At 45.4% G+C, this 21,550-nt stretch overlaps 1 protein-coding gene across 1 annotated transcript in view; it reads right to left on the bottom strand.

Moving 5' to 3' along the window:
- The window catches only part of RORA (RAR related orphan receptor A), a 338,430-nt gene extending 324,205 nt beyond the window's left edge, over positions 1–14,225 (bottom strand). The window contains exons 1-2 of the mRNA XM_065733507.1: positions 14,184–14,225; positions 12,915–13,156 (exon numbers count right to left, since the gene is read on the bottom strand). Of these exons, the coding sequence (XP_065589579.1) occupies positions 12,915–13,083 (169 nt within the window). The 5' untranslated portion in view covers positions 13,084–13,156; positions 14,184–14,225. The remainder of the gene's footprint in view (positions 1–12,914; positions 13,157–14,183) is intronic.
- Between the last annotated feature and the right edge of the window lie 7,325 nt (positions 14,226–21,550).

Here is a 21,550-nt window from a genome sequence, read left to right on the forward strand (position 1 = left end):
ACGTTAACAATAGGTTCCAAGTGACACGTCAGTATGAGCTCTTCATACTAAGGTTAAATTTGGATTTTGTTATTTGGGGTGGTTTCCAGAAAGACCAAACAGCAGTGACCTTCAGCCCCTTTAATTCACTTAAATACAGTTTGATTAACCAGCCTTCCTCACTAGTGGTAACAGTGACACTTCCATGAGCAAGACACTGCTAATAAAAAGCAGGAAGGTTCACTGATAATAGTTTGGGTATCTCCAAAAGCATCTCTGGACAAAACTTGCCCTTCATCATCAGTAATACAACTGCACAATAACTGAAGTCAGATAACATACAATCCTCCTCACTTCCAGAATCCAAGACTCTGCTCAGTACTGAAGAGTCTCTGGCAGTTGTAGGATACATCCAGCAAACACTTGCATTTTAAGTTCTGAATCTGCAGCAGCACCTGATGTGGCCATCACCAAAGCAGAGCCCTCCCAGCGCCCTTCTGGCCCCTAACTGCTGAGCCACAGGGTACTCGGGCTGGCAGCTGCCCCTGGCTGCAATGCATCAGCCTGAGGTGGCTGCAGGCACTGTGACACCGTGGCTGGACTTCACGGGAGGGCTGGGTTAAGGTGCTTCTCCTGGGTCCAAAGGAAAACGTAGCTCTGGAGAAATGAAGTTTTACAGCCACATCATCCCTTACAAGTTCTTTTTAAGCATAGATCAGGTAAACTCAACCACATGAAACACTGCTACCAAGAAATTCTGAGCTTGTGTCTGTTGCTCTCACTCCCACAAGGCTTTTTCCACTTGACAATGCAGCGGCCTCTGTAAGAGCTCTTACCCAACACATAGAAGTGGATTCAGTTCCTGCAGCATACCACCTAGGAATTATTTGAAACCACTGCCCCTATCCAGAGCACAGCTGCCCCATGGACACCTGTACCCAACCAATAAGTGTGACACTCAGCGAAGCGCAGCACAAGATCTGCACTCCAACTTCCACAGTTTCACCCCATGAAGTTTTAAATGAGTTCCAAGGAACGTGAACTCAATGGCAATGTTCACATGTAAACTTCACCAGCAACAGAAAACAAATGTATAACCACGGCTGCGGTTATTTTTCTTCCAGGTTGTCTTCAGGGAATATACAATACAAGAGGTTACCTGTTACAGCAGTCCCCTGAACACCATTTTTACAAATCTCTCCACTCTGTTAGAAATTTAGACCAAAAGAAGGATCACCTCCTTTTTTCCACCATCCACGTAGCATGGCTTCTGCTGATGCAGTACTGACGAGAGCCCTTCCTCCCCAACCTTCACTCTACCTCCAGCATGGCTGTCTTGACAAAGGACGATTTTTAGGACACAAAACACTTTTGCACTGATGTATCTAAACTCTTCTCCTGAACACAAGGTTAACTTTTAAAATCTCCCTTCTGCCAGCATAGCTGCATCCACACCAGTAGTTGTGACTGCAACATCATGAAACATGCACTTCTGATCCCCCGAGCCAACAAAACACACACGGTCACGTGGCTGCATGGAGCTACCCACAGCAGATGCTGGAGAGTAAGAAGGAAAACAATCCAGCTGTTACCACCTCCTCCTCCCCCCAAGTCTGGCAGGTGGAATAATGCCAGACTTCTACTTATCTCTTCCCATATTTCCTATGGGAAGCAAAGGTCTATACAGTCAATGACAGAAGCACACCCTACAACCCTTGCCCAGCCTGGTGCTGTAAACCCAAGGGCAGGGGATCTCCCTCACACACTTTCTGCCTTTTACTGTCCTAGTGATTTGAAACCCAGCACATCTCAGTTTAAATCTCCAAACAGTGCAGCCTGCAACTATTTTCAAACTTCTCAACCCTGACCAGGAACTGAAGAGGCTCCAAAGACCAGCTGTACACTAGCATCACAATATACAATCTTATTATTTTCATGTTTGGAAAAAGAGAAATTTGTAAGAGAACTACAGAAATAGCCCTGAAAAAGTATAATGCTCATCTTGACATTATACCATCATTCTGACCCCAAATGCATAGTGACAGCACGGGATCCCTTCAACTAAGCTATTGCTCAATCACAGTAAGATACTCTTCACCTTAAGCACATCCTATCTGCAATAATGGCATTACAGCTTTAGACTTCCTGTGGGACAAAGACTGCATGGGTAGAAGAGCAGTTAACACATGAAATGTATGTGAACTTACCACATGAAGATTAATCTGGTAACTTAAAATACAGCTGTAACTAAAATACATTCTACCCACGAGGGAGGTGGGGGACAGGAGGGAGTGGTACGCAGGACAAGATCAAGAGAGCAAACACGAATCCTGAATTTCGTATCTACCTCTACAAAGCCTTCGGGTGAGTATTACTTCAAGCAACTTCCCTCATAAACAAAAGATAGCAGGCAGCCTCTTGTATGATGCTTAACACTTTCCTGCACAGCCAAAAATCCACCTCAAGATAGTCTGCCAGAGGCAAAGACAGCCCTTCCGCCAGCTGAGGGGTTCTGAAGGGAAATGCACAGCTGCCTAAGAAGCTAATTTCAAGGAACAGCAAAAAAAGGTATCTTGGTAGGATCTACCTATCTCAAGCTGCTCCCTTTGATTTAATGCATCAGAAAACAAGAAAAAAAAAACTTTTCAAGGAAAGCTCGAAACTTATCTCACCATTTAGGTTACAAAATGCATTTGCTTCATCCATCCTTCTAATAGCACCCCACTATTAGATCACATTATTTTTGTTTATTTAAGATATTTGCACTTTCCTCGACCATAAAAACAGGCTTTCATTTTAATCTGCTTAACACACTGTGGGGAAGGGCTTCTAATTTCACAGCAAGGAGATAAGACAAATAATTCATATAACACATTAGCACATCTATGGCAAAAGCACTTAGTCAGAGCTCATTGAGAACAATAGGGTGCTGAAGCAAATCTGTGAGAGGAAACTGTTTGAGACCCCACCGTCCACTAAAAAATGTTTTATTACATTCCATAGTAAAGACGACATCACAGAACATTTATGAATTGTCTCGAGGCAAGAAGGCAACAAAATCCTATCCTTTCCCTTCAGCTGGCACTGATGTTACTCCCATTACTCCAGTCCTTTTCCGAATATGTATGGGCTCTTTCAGGCTGATCTCCAAATCAGTCATCTTTCCTTTATGCACTTTCATTACTCCCTTTAAGCACTGCATCTTTCTTTTACTGCTCATTACCCAAAACGACCAAGCTCCCCTTTGGCCTCATTTACCTCCTTTCTGGGTTTGTTTTTGTATTTTTTATTGCTGTTCTTCCACAGCTTAGTCTGCTTTCAGCATGCATTCTGCTGTGTGCAGACAAAAGCAATGGAACAAAACATTTTCAGTATACTGGCACAAGTCCCCACCTAGACGTTTGCAATCATTTGCTCTCAAATCCCTAAAGAAATTTCATTTTGAACTTCTGCTGCAGAAAAGAAGAGATATGCAGGAGAAAATCAAAAGAGAACTGCCAACTCCAGAGATCTGTGACAAGTCACTTCTGCAACCTCTAAACTGAGCTGAAAACAGGAAGGCAGACTTGGGAACTCCAGACAGCCATTTCAGCACGCAGCTAGAACAGAGAAACCCAACACTGGGATGAAACGCTAACACAAACTTCCAGTTAGCAGGCCATCTGTAAACCTCGCTGATCCTGCCTTTGCCTAAAATACTCTGTTTCCCCTAAGTTGAATGGGGTAGGACAGTGTTCTTGGGAGAACCAAAACTGAAGATTCTAGGTAGTTCTGCTCCATCTACTGAGAGACACAATCACTGCTGGGGAAAGTTAATGATCAGCTGGAATTTTAAAAGGAATTTCTTTCCCTCAAAAAATAACTAAGTATGATCACACATTGATTTTTGCATATCTTTCAATATTGCACTTCTAGTCATACTGGACCATCTCTGGGATGCTGATGAGCTGGGGGATCTAATTTCCACGTGATGTAAAGGACAACACAATCACCAGCTGTAACTTTGTCACAAACTATAGCCAGAAAACCCTAAAACGAGTAAATTCCTACAGCATAATCTGCCTGGGAAGGGGGGGGGAGGGAAGGTAAAAAATCCAGTTATAAGTCACACTCTCTTGGATGAAACCAAGCCAGCACACACAGATCTGTAACTAGCCAGCGTCTGAAGCACAGGCACCAGTAAGCCCTGCCATCTCAACAACCAGCCGCCCAGTTTTCTGCTGTTGAATCCCTACAGTTCATTTCTCTTTCCCTCCCTCTTCCTCTCCAGCAGGACACAAAAAAACCTTCTTGGTTATTGTAAGAAGAATAGAGCTAGGATTTCACCAATTACATATTACAAACTTTTACTAAAATTAGCATCACTGCATATGCAATGATCTAAGAAGAGGAATGGCAGTTTCATGCAAGAGATTCTTCTTGAGCAAGGACCGATTCTTCTCCAGTGACTGAGCTGCAACATGATTCTGGAAGCAAGATTCTAGCTGGATAATATCTGCCAAAGCTATTGCAATTACTCACCCAGTGCTACCTACACTGAAAACAACTGTTCATTCCTTTTCCAATCGGTACTATAAGTCTGTATTTTTTCAACAACTTTACAGTCCAATTCTTTGTTCCTAGCAGTCTTCTCCTGACACTTAACACACAGCTCTGTACGTTTATATCGTATTACTGACATCAACAGAACCATTCATGATGCTTAATATTAAACACACATATGAACTGCCACAGGATCAAGCCTTCTGCCAGCAGATCAGAACTCTAATAGCCAACAGAAACCTTGATGCTAACACAACGGGCGTAAATCCGATCTCTGGTAAATCAGTGTTCATGGAAAAAAGGTTTCAGTTTTTAAAAGTACACCTGAACTTAGTAGAATAAGATACATCACTAACAATACTAAGAGAGTTGAGTGATAAAATCTTTAGAAATGACTTACTGGCTTGGTTAAGAAAGTCTCAGTTTGAAGACAAACTGGTCAATGATAAATGGGCAAAAATGCAGAGAGACTGAAATTACACGACGACTACATCTGTCTTCATTTATTATGCTTCCAAGCATCAGCCCTAGAAGGAATTGCTCTTGTGCTTCTGATAACAGACTATCATGTACTATGATTCAACATCAGATGCTAATAATTCAGAGTATACTCCATTAGAATTTTTAAAAGGACATTTGACAATAATTCAGGCGGGAAGAAGCCTTTTCTAACTTCTACAACCACAACATAAATGACTACAAAACTTCTGGAGATTACACAAATAAAAGATGATGCAAAGAAAGATTTCTGTTATGCCCCAGTTTCCACTGGTATTGGCTTCATTTTATTTTATTGTATGTACACACAGGATTTAGAAGATACTTTTATACTGACAGTTTTTGACTTGAAGTATTAAGAAAAGCTTTCTTTCAGCTCGTCTTCTCAAATTTCAGTACTTCTCTCAAAGTTATAGTTCAAACCTTACCTTCCTGCCCTTAGTTACAGATGTGACACGGCACAGCCATCTAACTGATCTGCATTTGGTAGAGGCTGTGGTATTGTCATCTATCAGTTTATCATGGGGAAGCTTTTTCCCACCTCTACTTCAAGTATTCTCACACTTCCATAACAGAAAGAAAATAAATCCTCCAGTCTGTATTTCACAAGCCTTGGCCTTGGTTTTATCCTTGACTGTATCTAACAGACCTTGCTTCAGTTCCAGAACAGCCAAGTCAAGCTCTACTAATACATAATTTAAGTCTTCCCCATGGTGTATACAGTTCTGTAAAAACATGTTTTTTTCAGAAATATAAGGCAAACACTCCTATGTAAGTATGGAAAAGAATTCCCCCCTCCTATTCAGAGTTGGCAGTGCTCTCAGATGCATACTCGATAGCACTTACACCAAACAGTCTACCTCCGGCTCTTGATTTTTCATTTTGTATTCTTTCAGCAGTGCTTTCAAAACTACCCGTAGCCTTCCCAGCCAAACGTTCACCATTCCTCACGCTAACTGTCCCTTTGGACAAGTATACGTTGTTTAAGGGTTCTTAAGGGAGTTACAAAGAGGGGAGGAGGCCCCGTTCAACATCCTCCCCAAGTTCAGGAGCTTTCAATTCCAGTGCTGTAGATTAAACACTTCCAATCCATTTAAACAGTCGCAAAACTAAAGCCCACAGACATATTGTCAATTAAAGCTGTAAATATCCCACAGTCTGTACAAAATGAAACCTTTAAAAGAGAACAGCAGCACCACAGTTTTTCACTCCCTGATCACTACACCTGCCTCATTAATCTCCTGCACCCATGTGAGGTAAATACATGGTACAACTATAAACTAAAATCAATAATACCTTTAAAAAGGTTTAATTTGATTCTACCAGGGAGGTTATCATAATCCAGCTCCGCTTTCTCACACTCTGCTAGCAATTTCTCAGCTCGGTTTCAACTGCTAACTTTGTTCTCCATCTCCCTATCTATCATGCTGCTATAATGCCAGCTCAAACGCTGTTTGTAACAGCACAGCAATTTCTCAGAAGCTACCAGCTTCATAGTGCGTTCCTTCAGAAGTGCCTGGAAATTATTAGATTAAATTACAAATGAAAGACTCTGCAGTCAGTCGTGATTACTGAACATTTATGTACATCTGGTTGATCGTGAATTTTAACATTTGTTCCTTTGCATCTTTACAGATCTTCTGTTGACAGCCTGTTTTTCGAGATCATATGAGAAGTGAAATTGAAGACAACTGGAAGAGAGCCCCACGTTTTCCCAAAGACAGGACAGTGGCACACGTGCACTCAACTCCTCCCCGGCCTGAGGGCCAGCAGAACCTCCACGAGCGCTGCAAAAACGTCTGTTAACATCAGTACACAACACAGAACGCTTCTGGAAGGAAGAACTGCATTGAAATCTGCTTCACAAAGGAAGACCTGTGACAACCCAGTTCTCCCCTCCATTCTGTAAGATTTCCCACACCAGAGCAAACAGTTCACATACACAGAAATACCTGAAGAGAACACTGTTAATACTGCAACTGGTGATCATAATAGGGTAAGCAGCAGGACCTTCGATTATCTCACTGCTGCAGGTACAATTTTCAGGAAGATATTTTAAACCAATTTCTTGACCATACACAGTCCCTGAAAATATCTAGTAATTTTCTACAGGAATAGGGCTGTTTGACCCAATTCCAATGTAGATAATTATATTATCTGTACCTAAAATCCCTCTGAGTGTTTCAATCAGGTATGGTATTCTTCACTTTCTGTTCTGATCTGCTTAGCATGGCTGAGCACCATTAAGCAGCTGTCAGATTCCACACTAGAAGAGGCTGGATTTCAGTAATAAGCAAAATGGTTCCCGATAGAGTTTAAAACACCTGGGGATCCTTCCAAATGAATGGTGCAATGAGGCTAAACTATGAGATTAAACTGCCGTAAAATAAGCCCCACAATTTCTTCATAAAAGTACACACCCTAATACCTTCAGTCTCTGAAGAGCTCAGCCGTTGCTGAACATGTAACATGCCCAGATGAGCCCTCAGATAAGAGTATGAAAAATAATTCACAACCTTCACATTCAAGAAATTATACAACTCCTCCTAACATGCAGCTCAAGATATTCTTGCGTTTCTATCAGCGGAGACCATCTACAACAGACAGGCTGAAGATGCAAGCCATGAGTCAGAGCTCAGTACGCTAGTTCAGCTATCAAGAACACAGTACCAGCCTCTTCTTCATTTTCGGTCCAAGGAGATTTTATAACCAGTATTTAAAGAAATGAGAGAACTAACTGGTCGCAGGTGCATTTAGTTAGAAGAAGCATCGAATCACTTGAACAGCAAAGCTGTAGAAAAGCCTTCTGTCAGAACACAGCAGCCACAAAAGCTAACAGGCTTTAAACTGAAGTTCAGTTTATGATGCAAACTGTGCAATGGATATAGTGACAGCACAAGGGCTCGGTGCTCTGCAGAGCCCTGCTCTACGGATCCATAAGGATCAGTGTGGTACGGAGGCACAGACCATCTGACAGCTGCAGACACGCATGTTTGAATCCTAAAACTAACAACTCTGTATATTGCATTTCCACAAGTGATTAATAAGGCTGCAAGGAATGCCTTAGGAAGAGACGACACAAGAGATACTTGAAAGAAAAAGGATATTAAAAATACAGGACAGCAGAACTCTGCATATTCACGTGTTAAAAGCTTCTTCCCCAAAAAGGTTCCTCTGACCTCGCAGCTGTATTAACTTTTGCTTCTACCAAAGCCAGAGAAATTCAGAGAAATGACTGAACACCCCTATAGAGCCCAGGCTGGAGCAAGTGCAGCGTGACAGCCTCAGCAGCACATGAGCCTGTACACATCCAGCCCTGCAGATCAGAGGTGGCAGCAGCCAGGGCGGGTGAGTGGGAGCTTGCAGCCAAAGGTCCAGGATGGACTTATGACTGAGGTGGCACAACTGCCTGGCAACACACAGAGCAAGGGCCCAAGGCCAAGCACACTGCTCCATTCCAGCAGCTCCTGCGACCTGCCTGGGCCTGATGCTCTTCCTCCCAGCCTTACCCAGCTGCCTGGCACCAGCCTCCAACTGCAGGCCCCTTGGCTTCGGGCTTAGAAGCCAGGAAACACTGTAAGCAACCCTGAGGCTAGAGAGCACCCAGACTTACCAGTACTTTTACATATACCCCCCTTTTGATTATTTATTTTTTTCATAACATCTGCTTCTCGATGACGGCCTGCCACTGAAAAGACATTCTTCAACCATGTTTCAGCAGAGAACGGATCACCTGCATGTGAATTAATTTCAAGGGAGATACAGATAGCAGAGTAATTTAGAACTAGCTTTTCTCTCTCCTCTCTTTTTCGCTGGGATAGCTCTCAGATTAAATCCACCGAGATCAATTGAGACATTCCAGATTTTTCCCAGTGCGCATTTTTGTAGCTTAGAAAACAAATACTAGAAAAATCAGACAACCTCCCAAAGCTGAAATTGCCCTTTCCATTCAAATGCAGTGCTGTACCCAAACCGAAACTGTCACACAGCCCGTTAATCTCCATTACAAAACACATTCTTTATTTAGTAAAATTACAGCACTTAGTTGAATGATAACAGTATTTACATACTGGTTTATGAGCTCCTGAGATATTTTTCAAGCAAATAAAATAAGAGAATAGGTTACGGTTTATTGAAATGGGAGCTGCACTGTTCCTAGGAGAACATGCTGCTGCTATTATTGCTCCTGTGTTACAAGCATTTAAAACAATGTTGTCCTTTAAAAGGTTCCTCGCACAGACCGTGCACACAGCCAAGCCAACAGTGCATGCGGAATAGCCCTTGGTGATAACAAAGGCAGCCCTCAGCACCTACACAATGTGTCCAAATTTGTAAAAATTCAGAGGCCTCCCAAAACAGCACATCAACATTTGGTACAGCTATACTCTGCAGAGCAGTCTGAGCCCAGAAGCAGAGAAAACCCAGCAACAGAAAAGATCACAACAAACCTACTGAAGTCACTGTTAAAGCTATCACATCCCTACTTGGGGAACAGCACCCAAATTAAAATTAAACACAGAAATCACCACTGCCACCCAATCTATCGGAAGAAAAAGGATTAAGCTGACAAGTGACACATCAAATTCCAAAGAAGACTTCTGGAAAACAATCAGCAGCAGTTCAACAGCACGATAACGTGAATGAGGACCACAGGGTCCTACACAGCTGCGGCTTCCTGTTAGTAAATACCAGACACCGTGACAATATTTAAATGCAGCATCTTCTACTGCCCTGAATGCTGTCTTCAGGGGTTTTTTTCCCAGTAAGTCATCCTCTTGATTGACTGAGAGCAAGTTTGCCAAAACCAAAGCGTTTTTATCAGATTAAAAAGCTTTTACATACTTCTCATTTTTTACGAGACAATCATTTTCTATTAAAACACGGCTTATTCAATTACGTCTACTTCTAAGTAGATGGGCAGAACGTTAGGCCTTCAGCCTGGGCACAGCTGCAGGGCCACCAGGGCCCGCAGAGGACAGCGCACAGCAGCAGCACCTCGGGCCGGGCCGCCGCGGCTGAGCCGGGCACTGCCCCTGTGCTACAGCCCTGCGGGAACGCACACAGGCTGAGATCGAACCTGCTGCACAGTAACTGCTCTCAGGGAAACCTCTACAATTAGCGTTAACGCTACCCGTGTCCTTTGGAGGAGAAAACAGGCTTTTCCAATCATTCCCTGCTTTTTCCACATATGTTGTCACCATTTCAACGATCAGTTTTGATATCAGACCGAAATACATTTTCTGCAGCTACCAACGTATACACGCTTTCCATCCAAATATCCCAAATAAACCAGGCAATAATTCCCAGTTTAATAGGTGCTTTTGATAACTCCTGAATTTGTGCTTTCAGTTCAGCGTTGCATGCAGTGACACAAAGATCACAACCTCAGCAAAATAAGAATCAGGCACAGGAGGACCTGGCACTCCTGCACGCGCACCAGGGAGCTGGGTGTTTCCAAACGTCGGTGTAACAGTAACTATAGCTGCATTTAACAATTTAGACTATGGCAAACTGACCCCATGTGCTCTTCACCAGCAGCTCTTTCCTCACTTCTTTCCCTCCTTCCACATAAGCTGGCTGTCACAGATCTTTTAGCATGAAAGCAGTTTTGCAGGAGATGCAACCGCAAAAGAAAATAAGGGGCATAAACCAAACACTTCTATTGTTTCAAAGGGTTTGCTGAGTCAAACAAGGATTCCTGCAGATGGACAGCTGTGCACACGTGGAGCTGGACTGACGGTACCACTCCTCCCTGCACGCCGTCCCAGAGCCCAGGGCTGCTGGCTCAGATCTCACTGCAGAAGCAGGGCCCAAGTGGGAAAATTCCTTTACTCGTGCACAGTTGAACATACAAACTCACAGGCAGCTGCTCTAAAAATACATTCACCTGTACCAGTCGCACAATGAGGTCATGCTAGTGCTGTAGAAAATCCCGAAACGTATGAAAGGAGCAAGAAGTAAATTCAGATTTCAATAATTAATAATAATAATACAAAATGGTGCAGGTCTGCAGGGACCACCTTGCATGGCCATTGAGTACCAATCTCAAGGAGGCTAAAATGCAACTACCATGAAGTTTTCCGGCCCAGTTTTGTACCTTAGTGCTTTTAGTACCACAGTCTCCTGCTGTGCAGTGTGTAGCTCAATTTATTTCCAATACTGTAATTTCTGCAACATTAGCACAGAATGCCAGCTCCGATTTTCTTACTGTTTGCACTCTAGGAGTAGACTCGCATTTTCTGCCAACTCCATTACATCATCCGAAAAACCCAAACATTCCTCTTTCCGCTCCCCCCCGCCCCCCGCCGCTCGGCGTCCCCGTCCCGCAGCCCCGCAGCCCCGCACAGCGCCGGGGGCCGTCACCGCCGCCGACCTTCGCGCCGCAGCCGCGCGTTACATAACCGGCGCCGCTCGCGTGCGGCCGTGCCCGGTCGGCTCGGCCCGGAGCGGGCCCCCGTCCCGCAGCGCCCCGCGGGAGCGAGGACATGTGGGTCAGCGGGTCAGCAGCCCGACGGCCTCGCGGCTCCGCTCCGCGGCCACGGCCGCCCCCGCGCCGTCCTGCGCGCTCCCGGCGGCGGCGACGACCGAGCGTTACATAATTGATGGGCGCCCGCGCCCTCCGCCAGCGCCGGGCCGGGGCCGGGCCCCGCCGCCCCACGGCACCATCTGCCCGCGCCCGCCCGTTGTGTAACAGCCGCCGGCCCCGCGACCGCCCGGAGAACTCCCCGCCAAAGCGAGGCCGTTTCTCCGGTGTTTCTCATTAACCCCGTTACATAAGGCGCTCGCATGCCACATCCTCTCTCTCAAGCGCTAAATATACCGCGCGGCGGGCGCCCCGCACGCCCGGCCCGGCCCCGCCCGCAGCGCCGCCGCCCCCCGCCGCCCCGCACCGCGCGGGGTCCCCGAACGGGAGCTGCCCGCGGAGGGGGCGTGGCCAAGCGGGGAAAAATACTGTAAAACACACGGCGGCACATGGTCAGCCATGTTCCGGCCCGCAGCGCGCGCCCCGCCGCCGAGGACGGCCCCGCTGCCGCCGGCCCGCACCTCCCGGATCCCCGCTCGGCGGCCGCGGGCCGTGTCGCGTGCCTTTATTTAATTCGTCGCCCTTCGCCACCGCCCGCACCAGAGCCGAGCCCCCACCCCTCCCCCACCCCCACCCCGCACACTCCCCCTCCGGCGGGGGCAATGCCCCTCCCCGCGCAGGGTGAGCGGCCCGGGGCCGGGCGGGGAGGGGCTCCCGGGGGTTCCGCTCGAGGAGCGGCGGCGGAGCCCCCTCCGAAGTTACGCGGCGCCGCGGAACAACAGCGGCCGCGAGAGCGCCCGCACCGCGAGGAGCCGGGCGTACGGCGACGGATCGAGGGAAAACAGCGCGCAGAGGGCGAGCGGGTCCACCCCGCACCGCCGAGCTCCCTTTGAGCGCGGATCCCCCATCCACGACCCGGCGCGGCGCACCGGTTGGGAAACTGTCAAATGGAGAAGCGCCGGGAGGGGGGCGGGGGGCAGGAAGGACACTGCAGCTTTAAAAGTTTGTTCCCTCGCATCCCCACACTCGGGCTGTTGCTTTATATATTTATAAATTATGTAATTTCGGGAGCGCGGTGCCCATCCGGACCCCGCGGGCAGGGAACGGGAGCGCGAGGGGAACGCCGAGCCCCGCTCGGTATTCCATCGCCTCCGTCCCTCCTCCCGCCGCAATTAAAAGAAGCGATAAAAGTTTGCGAGGTTTGGCAGGGGGTAGGAGCGCGCCGCGTTTGCGTGCGCGGCTGCCACGAGCGCCAGCGGCACCCCGGGGGATGAAATCGCCGCATTTCCCCCTTCTCTTGCCCCCCTCTTCCTATTCCCACCCACCCCGATCCCACTCCCCCGGCCCCCTCCCCCCTCCCCAAGTCTCCTACCTCTGCCGCCGCCGCTGGAGTAGCTCTGCCTGCGGACCGGAGCCGGCGCATCGCCTTTCCGGGCGGGCTCCAGGTTCACCGGGGTGTCCCTGGCGCCGGCGGCCGCCTCGGAGCCGCTGCTGCCCGGCTCACTGGCTGCTGGATCGGGGGCTGCCGGAGCGGACTCCATGTTTTTCCCAACGTAGATCGCTTGGAGATGGCGAGCTCCTACACTCCCTCTATCTTCTGTTTCCAGCGCAACTCTATGGTAGAAAAGCAGAAGGGAGAGAGCGAGCGCGATCCAGATGGGATGCGAGCTTGCCTGGCTGTGACCACAAGCAGCGCTAGCGAGAGCCGCGCACCCCCGCCCCCGCACCCCCCGCGCTCCCCGCGCCCCGCCGCCAGCCGCGCTCCCCGCCGCCCTCCGCCATGGCCCCGCGCCGCGGGCACGGCCCCGGGCACCGGGCGGGCAAGCCGGGGAGGTGGCGGCATGCCGGCCCCGCCGAGCCCCGCGCCGGGACCGGGGGAGGCGAGGCAGTGCCGCGGCCCGGGAGGAAGCGGTCGGCCTCCTCCCGATCCGGACCCTCCGGCTCGGTCAGCGCGCTCGGGGTGGGGGGGGCTCGCGGCTGCGGCCTCACCCCGGCGGGGAGAGCCTGGAAACACGGCCTCCTCCTCCCCGCTGCTTCAGCTGGAGCGGCGGCAGAGGATGCCATCCATGTTAAGCGTCTCAGGACCCATCCGTTCAGCAGCCACGCAGGCACATTTCGCACAATACCTCCCTTTCAATGAGGTGCACTTTGACCCAGGACTAAAGGTGACAGGAGAGGTACCACAGAACTCCTACATCAGGTGGGACTTCTGAAAGCGATCTCGCGCAGCGTGGTGCAATGATGCGCTCCATAAACGCCGTTTTGAAATAAAGTAACATCTGCCATAAAGAGGAGGCTGAAGGACGCATCTCTCTTGTATAAGAGGCCACGTCTCGCGCAGCCCTATAGCCCTGTGCACAGAAGCCTCTGATGGGAAGCATGGGCTGCCCGCATATGTCAGACCAAGATATCGGCACTGACAGCAGTGCCAGCTCTTCCAGGGTTGTGTGCAGGCAGCTGATACACCACCTCCTGCCAGCAAGGACCTAGGTGCTGTCCCGTGCTACTGCTATCAGCACCGCTGGCATTGGTACCTGATGGCATTCCTAGGGAAGGCCTGGGCAAACCCTTAGCAGCCCCATGGCCCCTATGTCACTGCTCTCACAAAGAGGGCCTGCTCAAAAATAGGTTTGAAACATACCACGTCATGCTTGCTCCAGGATCGCATCCACAAATTGGATTACCCCTTGCATTGGTGATATTCAGTCTCTTAGTGTAAGAGCAGAGTCTTGCATTAGTTTACTTAGAGGTCCTGAAGTCCCAGCTACGCATGCCTAAAAAAGGAAACAACAAAAAAAAAAAAATCACATGGCATTTCTGATTATTTGATCGCTGTATACACCTGAAAGGGGCAGTGAGAGATCACAGCATATAGAGAAACAATTCTGCATTGACTGAGAGCAAATAAATTTGCAGAGATCAGATCTCAACTTCCAGATCTGCCCATTGAGTAAGTGGTGGTTGTCCGTGCAGATTAAGGATCCGGTTACTGCAGACCTGGAAGCCCCAGCATACGAGCACAAAGGGCTGTGAAGTTTTTTGCTGGTGATAAACGAAGACATCTCTGCCTTCCTGATAGTGGGCAGGGAGGGGGCGGAGGTGAAAATGAGGGGAGCAGGAGCACAGCTTGCTCCCAGCTCCTTACTTTGAGGCTCTGGGGCTGCACCCCCACGCTGCAGCGCGCTAGCTCCAGCTCACAGCCCTCCTGGCATGGCTTTGCTGGAATGTGCCGAGAGCAGCGAGGTGGTCCTTCTGTGATGCAAGTTCGTTGGATTAGAGTTGCAGTTTCCTGCAAACTCTCTTCCTTCACTTTTCACTAATTGGCAACCTCCAAATAGAAGCAAGAATTATGTGAGCTGTGGAAACTGAAATGCCTGTTATCCTCAGAGAAAGCTTATCCTTCTCTCTTCAGGGTTTAAACAGGCTGACCAGGCAGTGTGTGTTGGGAAACCTGCCCAGCTAATAAAAAAGAGGACTTCATTCCTCAAAGCTGCCAGACCACTGCCTTTCACCAGTACCAGGAACAAACGAGCTACTTGCCACAGTGAGGATTATTCAAGTGAGTGTTTTGCAGGACTGTTTTTAGTACTCCAAATACTTTAAATTAGGAAGAAGTAAGGGCTTTTTTCCTCCCTGTCTATATTAAAGGCTGCTGAGATTGAATACACCTATCGTACAACGTAACTGTCCTTTACTGTACCATTTCTGCCATTTTGAAAACTAATTTTTCCACTTACTTTTTTGGTTTGTTTTAAAAAGAAATTATAGGAGGGGGGGGAAAATCACTGAGGAGTGAACTGGTGTCTAAAGCACCTGAATCCATGGAGGAAAAAAAAAAAATCAGTTTGCACCCTAAAGTCTCTCAAGCCATAAGTAGTAGGAATCAGCTGAAGCAGGCCAGTCCTTGAGCAGGCCTGTACAGGCAACAATCTACGTTTTCATAGCACTTTCATAGCAAAGAGACAGAACAGCTTTGCTCCTTTATAAGAACAGAGGGTGCCTGAAAAACCTGAGGACGCCATCAGGAAAAGCTAAGGCCACAGGCTGCTCGTGCTCTATGTAACTGAGGCAAACCAGGACTTCTTTCAAGATCCCTGTGATTGTGGGTGCTCTGCTGAGACTTTTCCTGGACACAAAGTCATCTTCTGTCCTTGGTCATTTATGTCTAGCTTCCAACTCAGTCCAAACACAGGTCATTAACTACGATTACTAAGCCTGTTTAAACAAGTGGGGTGGCATTAGCAGCAAAGACACCTATCAAGTTTCTGTATGCTGAGAAACTTGAGGAAAAAAGGGTTGATTAGATTTAAAAGTGCTCTGGCAATCACTGGGAATGCTACCTGCTAGAGTGGCCCAGAAATGATTCTCTCAGAAGTAATAGTATTGGAACAAAAAGGGAAGACTGCCAAACATCTCACGCTTATCTTGTTGATTCCGTATAGATGTTCAGTAAGTACAAATTTAAAAATCACACAAACCTTGTGTGACTGTGGAGTAGGTGAGATATTAAGATTATGCAGACACTTTTTCAGGACACTGCCAGGGTGACAGACTAAGCACCAGAACAGCTGTAGTGCACACAGCCAAACACCACCGAAAGGATGGCAGGACAGGCACAAGGCACACAGCACACACGGGCAGGAAACCCATACACCTCAGGAGAGCAGAGCACCACTGCTTTGCCTCAGTGGTAGATCCACTGATATGCAAGCACATTTTGAAATAGAAGGCCGTGACAGAGTACCTCAAATTACATAACTAACATGTCTATTAAAGTATCTTACTTTAATAAGGATGCCAAAGTACACCCCCCAGTCCAGAAGTACACAGTAGCCTGCGTTCCCTTCTGCGGATCAGCACTACAGTGACTTCTGGCCACAGAACGTCAAAAGCAATTGTCAAACCTTCCTAGAAGTTTTCTAGCTCCAGTGTGGCAGTTGCGGAGGGCACAAGCAGACCCGTGTTTGGGTACACAGGAAGAACTAGTAATGTATTTTGGTGCTGGTGGCATTTTCTGTCTTTGCTGTTCCCTTGTGACATTCCCCCAGATTCTTCCTGTCTAGCTCCTCCAGCACAACAAGCTGCCAAGGCTAAGGTGCGTTTGCTTCCATGGAACCAGTTTGCACCTGTGGCTTTGGTGGCTTTTCAGGTAAAGAAGAGAGAGCAAAAGTCACAGATAGAAGAACAAGCAGTAGATGTTCAGACAAGCAAATTCTGGACTTCTGCAAGTACATAGCAGGCCACTTGTATTCATTCCTTACAGGATTTTCCATCTCTGAGAAAAGGAAGTAGAGAAGCGTAGAACGTATCAAGTAATTAACCCTTGGCACCACAGCTGCAAGCAGCATGCCCTGCATGTAAAGAGTAAGCAGCAACAGAGGCCAGTTCTTAAAAATTGAATACTTTGGGAATGAATTACGGCAGAAGTCTAAGAGATATCTGTCTCTCTGAGCGTGCCTTTCCTGCTGTTTTTCTGCGTTTGGTTAAAAAAAAAAAAAACCAGCATATTTTTCTTTAGCAAGATGAACACTGCTCTCACATTTCATACAATAGCAGACAACCTCTTCCTCCCACAAAGGTAATCTAATCGAATTAGAGGAGCAATTCAGCCTGCCCATATTCTCTGGAGACATGAAGGGAAACACTGAAGAGCAAAATCAAATCTGAAGATACATTTTTCTTCTCAAGAAAGTGGAAGTTCTAGTAAAACAGTGAGACATCATTTCTGAAACCCTGGATCATTCTCTGTCCAAAAAAAGGACAGCTGTTTTTTCAAATTAACTCTTCCTTCAGTATGTTGTTCTTAATGGTATTTTTACTGAGCAGTTGTTCCCTCAAATGCAGTGTTTATTACTCAGTTCCTCCTTTATAGCAGATTCACAACTCATATTCTTTGTTGCAAAAAAAAAAAAAAAAAAAAAGTAGTGTTTCCCTAAAAGCAGTTGTAGGTTACAAGCAAATTAAAGCAAAGAGGAAAGAACCACTTCTCATTTAGTAGAAAATATTATCATCATCTAACTGTTCATTAGTCCTAATCCTCCACATGTCTGTCATCCTCCCAGCAGAGCCTGTCAGTAACCCCCTTCAGAGTATGTCACCTCAAAGAACCATTCTGATTGATTTGCCTCACTGGCAAGATCTTCGTGTATTTGTAAGTTCACACATATTTGGAAAGCTCACTTTCACTCAAAATCATTAAGGAAATTTGTACTAGCCAAGAAAAACAGATTAGGAGTTCAGACATCTAAATCATTCTGAACAGGAAAACAAGAAGTTATCTTCTGTTGCTGTGATTTAACTTGTCACTAATGAGATGCTTTCTAGGAACTAATGCACATACAGAAAGACAAAGTTTTGCCAGAGTACATATTTGCATCAATCTAAAACATGGGCACACAGCATTTGTTGAGATGGCCACATATCTGAGGTATGTGAAGAGCAGCCTGCTCACACTGACACATAGCCACAGTCAACTGTTCATAAAACCTACCATAGCACTGCCACGCTTCCCTTCCAAAACCCATGATGTGAGATAGTTGTGTATTTCTCTTCATCATTGCCAATGACTTCCAACACTCTACCTTCAGAAAAATGGACAAGTCTTCCCACTTCATCACAACCCAGCAATCCAAGAACATGCTCTGAACAGAGGAGGGAAGCCTTCCCCAGCACCCCACCCCACTGCAAAGAAGCCAAGCTTTTCATACCTTCTGATTTCCCTCCTTTTTCTCCAGGTCACAGAACTTGATCTTCTAGCTAGCTTAGACATATAAAGATTTCCTTCATTTAACACTAACCATCAGCTGAATTAAGCAGCCCAAATACACAGCAGAGACATCAGGGCTTAGATGAGCAGTGAAACTGAATTATACCAGAAAGGCACAAATGAAAGTTGCAATTTAATGTAAAATAATTATTCAGCTTGTATATAATTTGAAGCCTCATTTGACTTATTTGAACACTGTATCATGAAAAATATTTTTATTTCTAAGAAAAATGGAAAGCCATCTACTTTGCGTAAAGGTCAACTAGCATATGCCCAGTGCTGCTGAAAGCATTCTTCCTGCCTGCTTTAACTCTTTGAAAACTTAACACTCTACAAAACAACATTATTTCTGCAGCAAAAGCATATAAACAAAAAACATAAACCCTTTCATTTGCCCTGGAGACAATCATTTGTTTTTATTAATGAGATGCCAATGTAATAGAGATTGACTTCATTATTTAAATGGTTCTTGCATTACTTTTGCACCACATTCCCATATAGCTGATGCTACCTAGTGAAACAGTTCTTAACCTAAGAAACAGGGAGAGACAGAGAAGGGGGTCTGGATAAGAAAACTGATGTACTAAAAAGTCTAATTAGACATACTGAAATTCTACAACGAAAAGTTTTTTATTTTTTGTTTTTTTAATGTTTGTATGTGAAGCCTCTGTCTTTTGCAACTCCAAAACACTATGTGTTTTTACACAGGCTAGAGAGATGAAGTTTCAAGCATTAAGCTGAAAAGAATCCTTGGAAGAATTCCATAGTAAATATTTTTGAGCGTGCAAATGGAACAAAGAGAGTAAGGGAAGATTTGGTTTTCCCCTATGTCTGGAGATGAGCAAGGGTAGAGAACACCCACAACTGACAGTTATAACAGTGTAAAAAAAAAAAAAGTGTTTTGTGGTTTTTTTTTTTTTAAGTTGCTATTAAAGCTGTCATGTTCAATAGCACACAAAAATCTGAAATAGGAGTACTGCTTTGGGGGCTTTTTTCCTCCAGCCTTTTGTGATGAAAAATACAATGGGAAACATATTTCTTTAATCAAACAATATTTGACCTCAAATTAATAGATGCTTTTTGCACCTCAGTATTTTACTTGTTAAAAAACAGATTTGGATACACTTCAAAATAATGTACATTATTTTGATTTTTAACTTAAAAAAAAACCTTTTGAACATATTAAAAAAGCAAAATTAGTCATGCATATTTGTGTTCACCTCTCATTTTGGCCAAACGTGCTTCTTGCTCTGTGACTACCTGTGAACTCTCATACACAGGATGAACTGCAAAGTGTATCAGCTGGTTATGGCAATGCCTATAGCCATACTGCTGAATAAACAACCAACCCGTGCCTTTCAAAGCAACAAACCAGTCTAACAAATCTACAGCAACAAAACAAAGTGCCTACCACAGTACAACTTGCAAAACAGTTATCAGTCATAACTGAGATAAAGCCAGAGGGAAGAAACATGTTAACATGGTCTCTTTCTATAAAAGAAAAATTTTGAAGCATTCAGTACAGTTAAAATGATTTAAAGGGCAGATTTTCTGGTATTTTGTTTGCAAACATCTTAATTTTTAAACAAATTGAACAAGGTTGTTACCCAAATAACCATCTTCAACTCATTTGCCACAGGGTACTGGGTACACCTTGAGCTACTCAGATTAAATTTCAGATCATTTCCTACCAATTCAAAACCAAAAAAATAGTGAATTTCAGCCTTGGTTAGCCTTCAACGTGGGATCACACCCTCTCTTATCTTAACCTTTCCAAACCTATGAATGTTTCATGTACTTCTCCCAAATGTATTTCTCCTTTCTTTTCAGAAGATTATTTCTTTAAATAAAACTATTGCTTAAAAGCAAACACACGTTATGTAAAATAACCTCACAAATGTATTTAGATACACTTCATTCTGTTTCTAGAAAAATATTTCCCTCAAGTTTTGTAATCAAAATATAAAGTTCTTTGCTGTACAGATTTGGTTTTAACCTGAGGTTTAAATCTTGTGATGAGGAGACTTCTCAATACCCCCCAGTTATTTTACTTTGTAAAGCAAAAGCAAAAAGCAACAACTGTGATTCTTAGAGCACTTTTCTATTTGAACTTGCCACTCACAGCTACTTTTGTGTTTGTTTTTTACCTTTACGAACTTCCAGAGAGTTCTATCAGTGAGTAGTGTGAAAATCAATTCAGTCATATAAAACTGAATGGATTTTTCCACAACCATAAGGAACGTTATCCTATGGGCACATTAGTGAAGCATCCAAAGATCCTTTCCCAGTTTCTCTTTGCAGTTTCCATGTCTCATCTCCATACATCTGCCATTAGTCACTCAGAGTAATCAACACAAAAGTTCAGCAGCTTTAACTCATTCTAGCATGATGGCAAACATTTGCCTGAGATTCAGATAGATCAAGCCAATAACGTAATATGTATAGAACTAACTTTACACTAACATCACCTTTTTTCAAGTTATCCATAATCCTCACACTACCCCACTTTTTTCCCCAATACTTTTACCAATGGAAACTACTGCCACGTTCCTCAATTCGCCGAGACTGCCACCTTCACAGTACATCGAAGGTAATGTCAAACATTTCTAAGTGAACAGCATTTAGAGGAACAAAAAGTTGTTCAGTTCAAAGTTCCTCACCAACATCTGTGACTGTTCATGTCAAAACTAACACTCAAATCCATGTAGCAGCTCTACGTAAGAATGTTTATCTGAATGTCAATCTTAACTCACACCACACACACCCTGATCTTTGTTTCTGCCTCCACACAGCATTGCAAACTTGAGGAGGATAAAGCACTTGAAATTGGCAAGTCTGGATTTTGAGAGCCAAAAAGGTTGTATTTTTTCTTCTATCTATCATTCATGATTGCTTTTCACTGTGAAAAGTTAAGTCCTCTTCACTTTTTAGCCCCATGTCAAAAAAAGCCAAAATCTAACATGTCAAGACAAAAGTTTGAAATAAGCAATATGACGTCTATTGCAAGCGTGTGTGCATCCTTGCTTCAAGGAGAGAAGGCAGAGAGAGAAGCAGATAATGATCTTCCCAAACAGACACTGTACACTATTACAATATTTCAGGTTCATAAACGGTTCTCAGAGACCAATTTCATACTTGGCCTTAAAGTGCTTTTAATACTTTTCCACCTCAGTCTTCCATTTACAGTCAAGGATGTAGGCACAATGGCCTCCTAGCTCTTCAGTTTTGCACTTAGGATCCAC

Source organism: Cyrtonyx montezumae, unplaced genomic scaffold, assembly GCF_038088225.1.
Source record: "Cyrtonyx montezumae isolate F1298 unplaced genomic scaffold, pur_monq_1.0 scaffold_17, whole genome shotgun sequence".
Taxonomy (NCBI): Eukaryota; Metazoa; Chordata; class Aves; order Galliformes; family Odontophoridae; genus Cyrtonyx; species Cyrtonyx montezumae.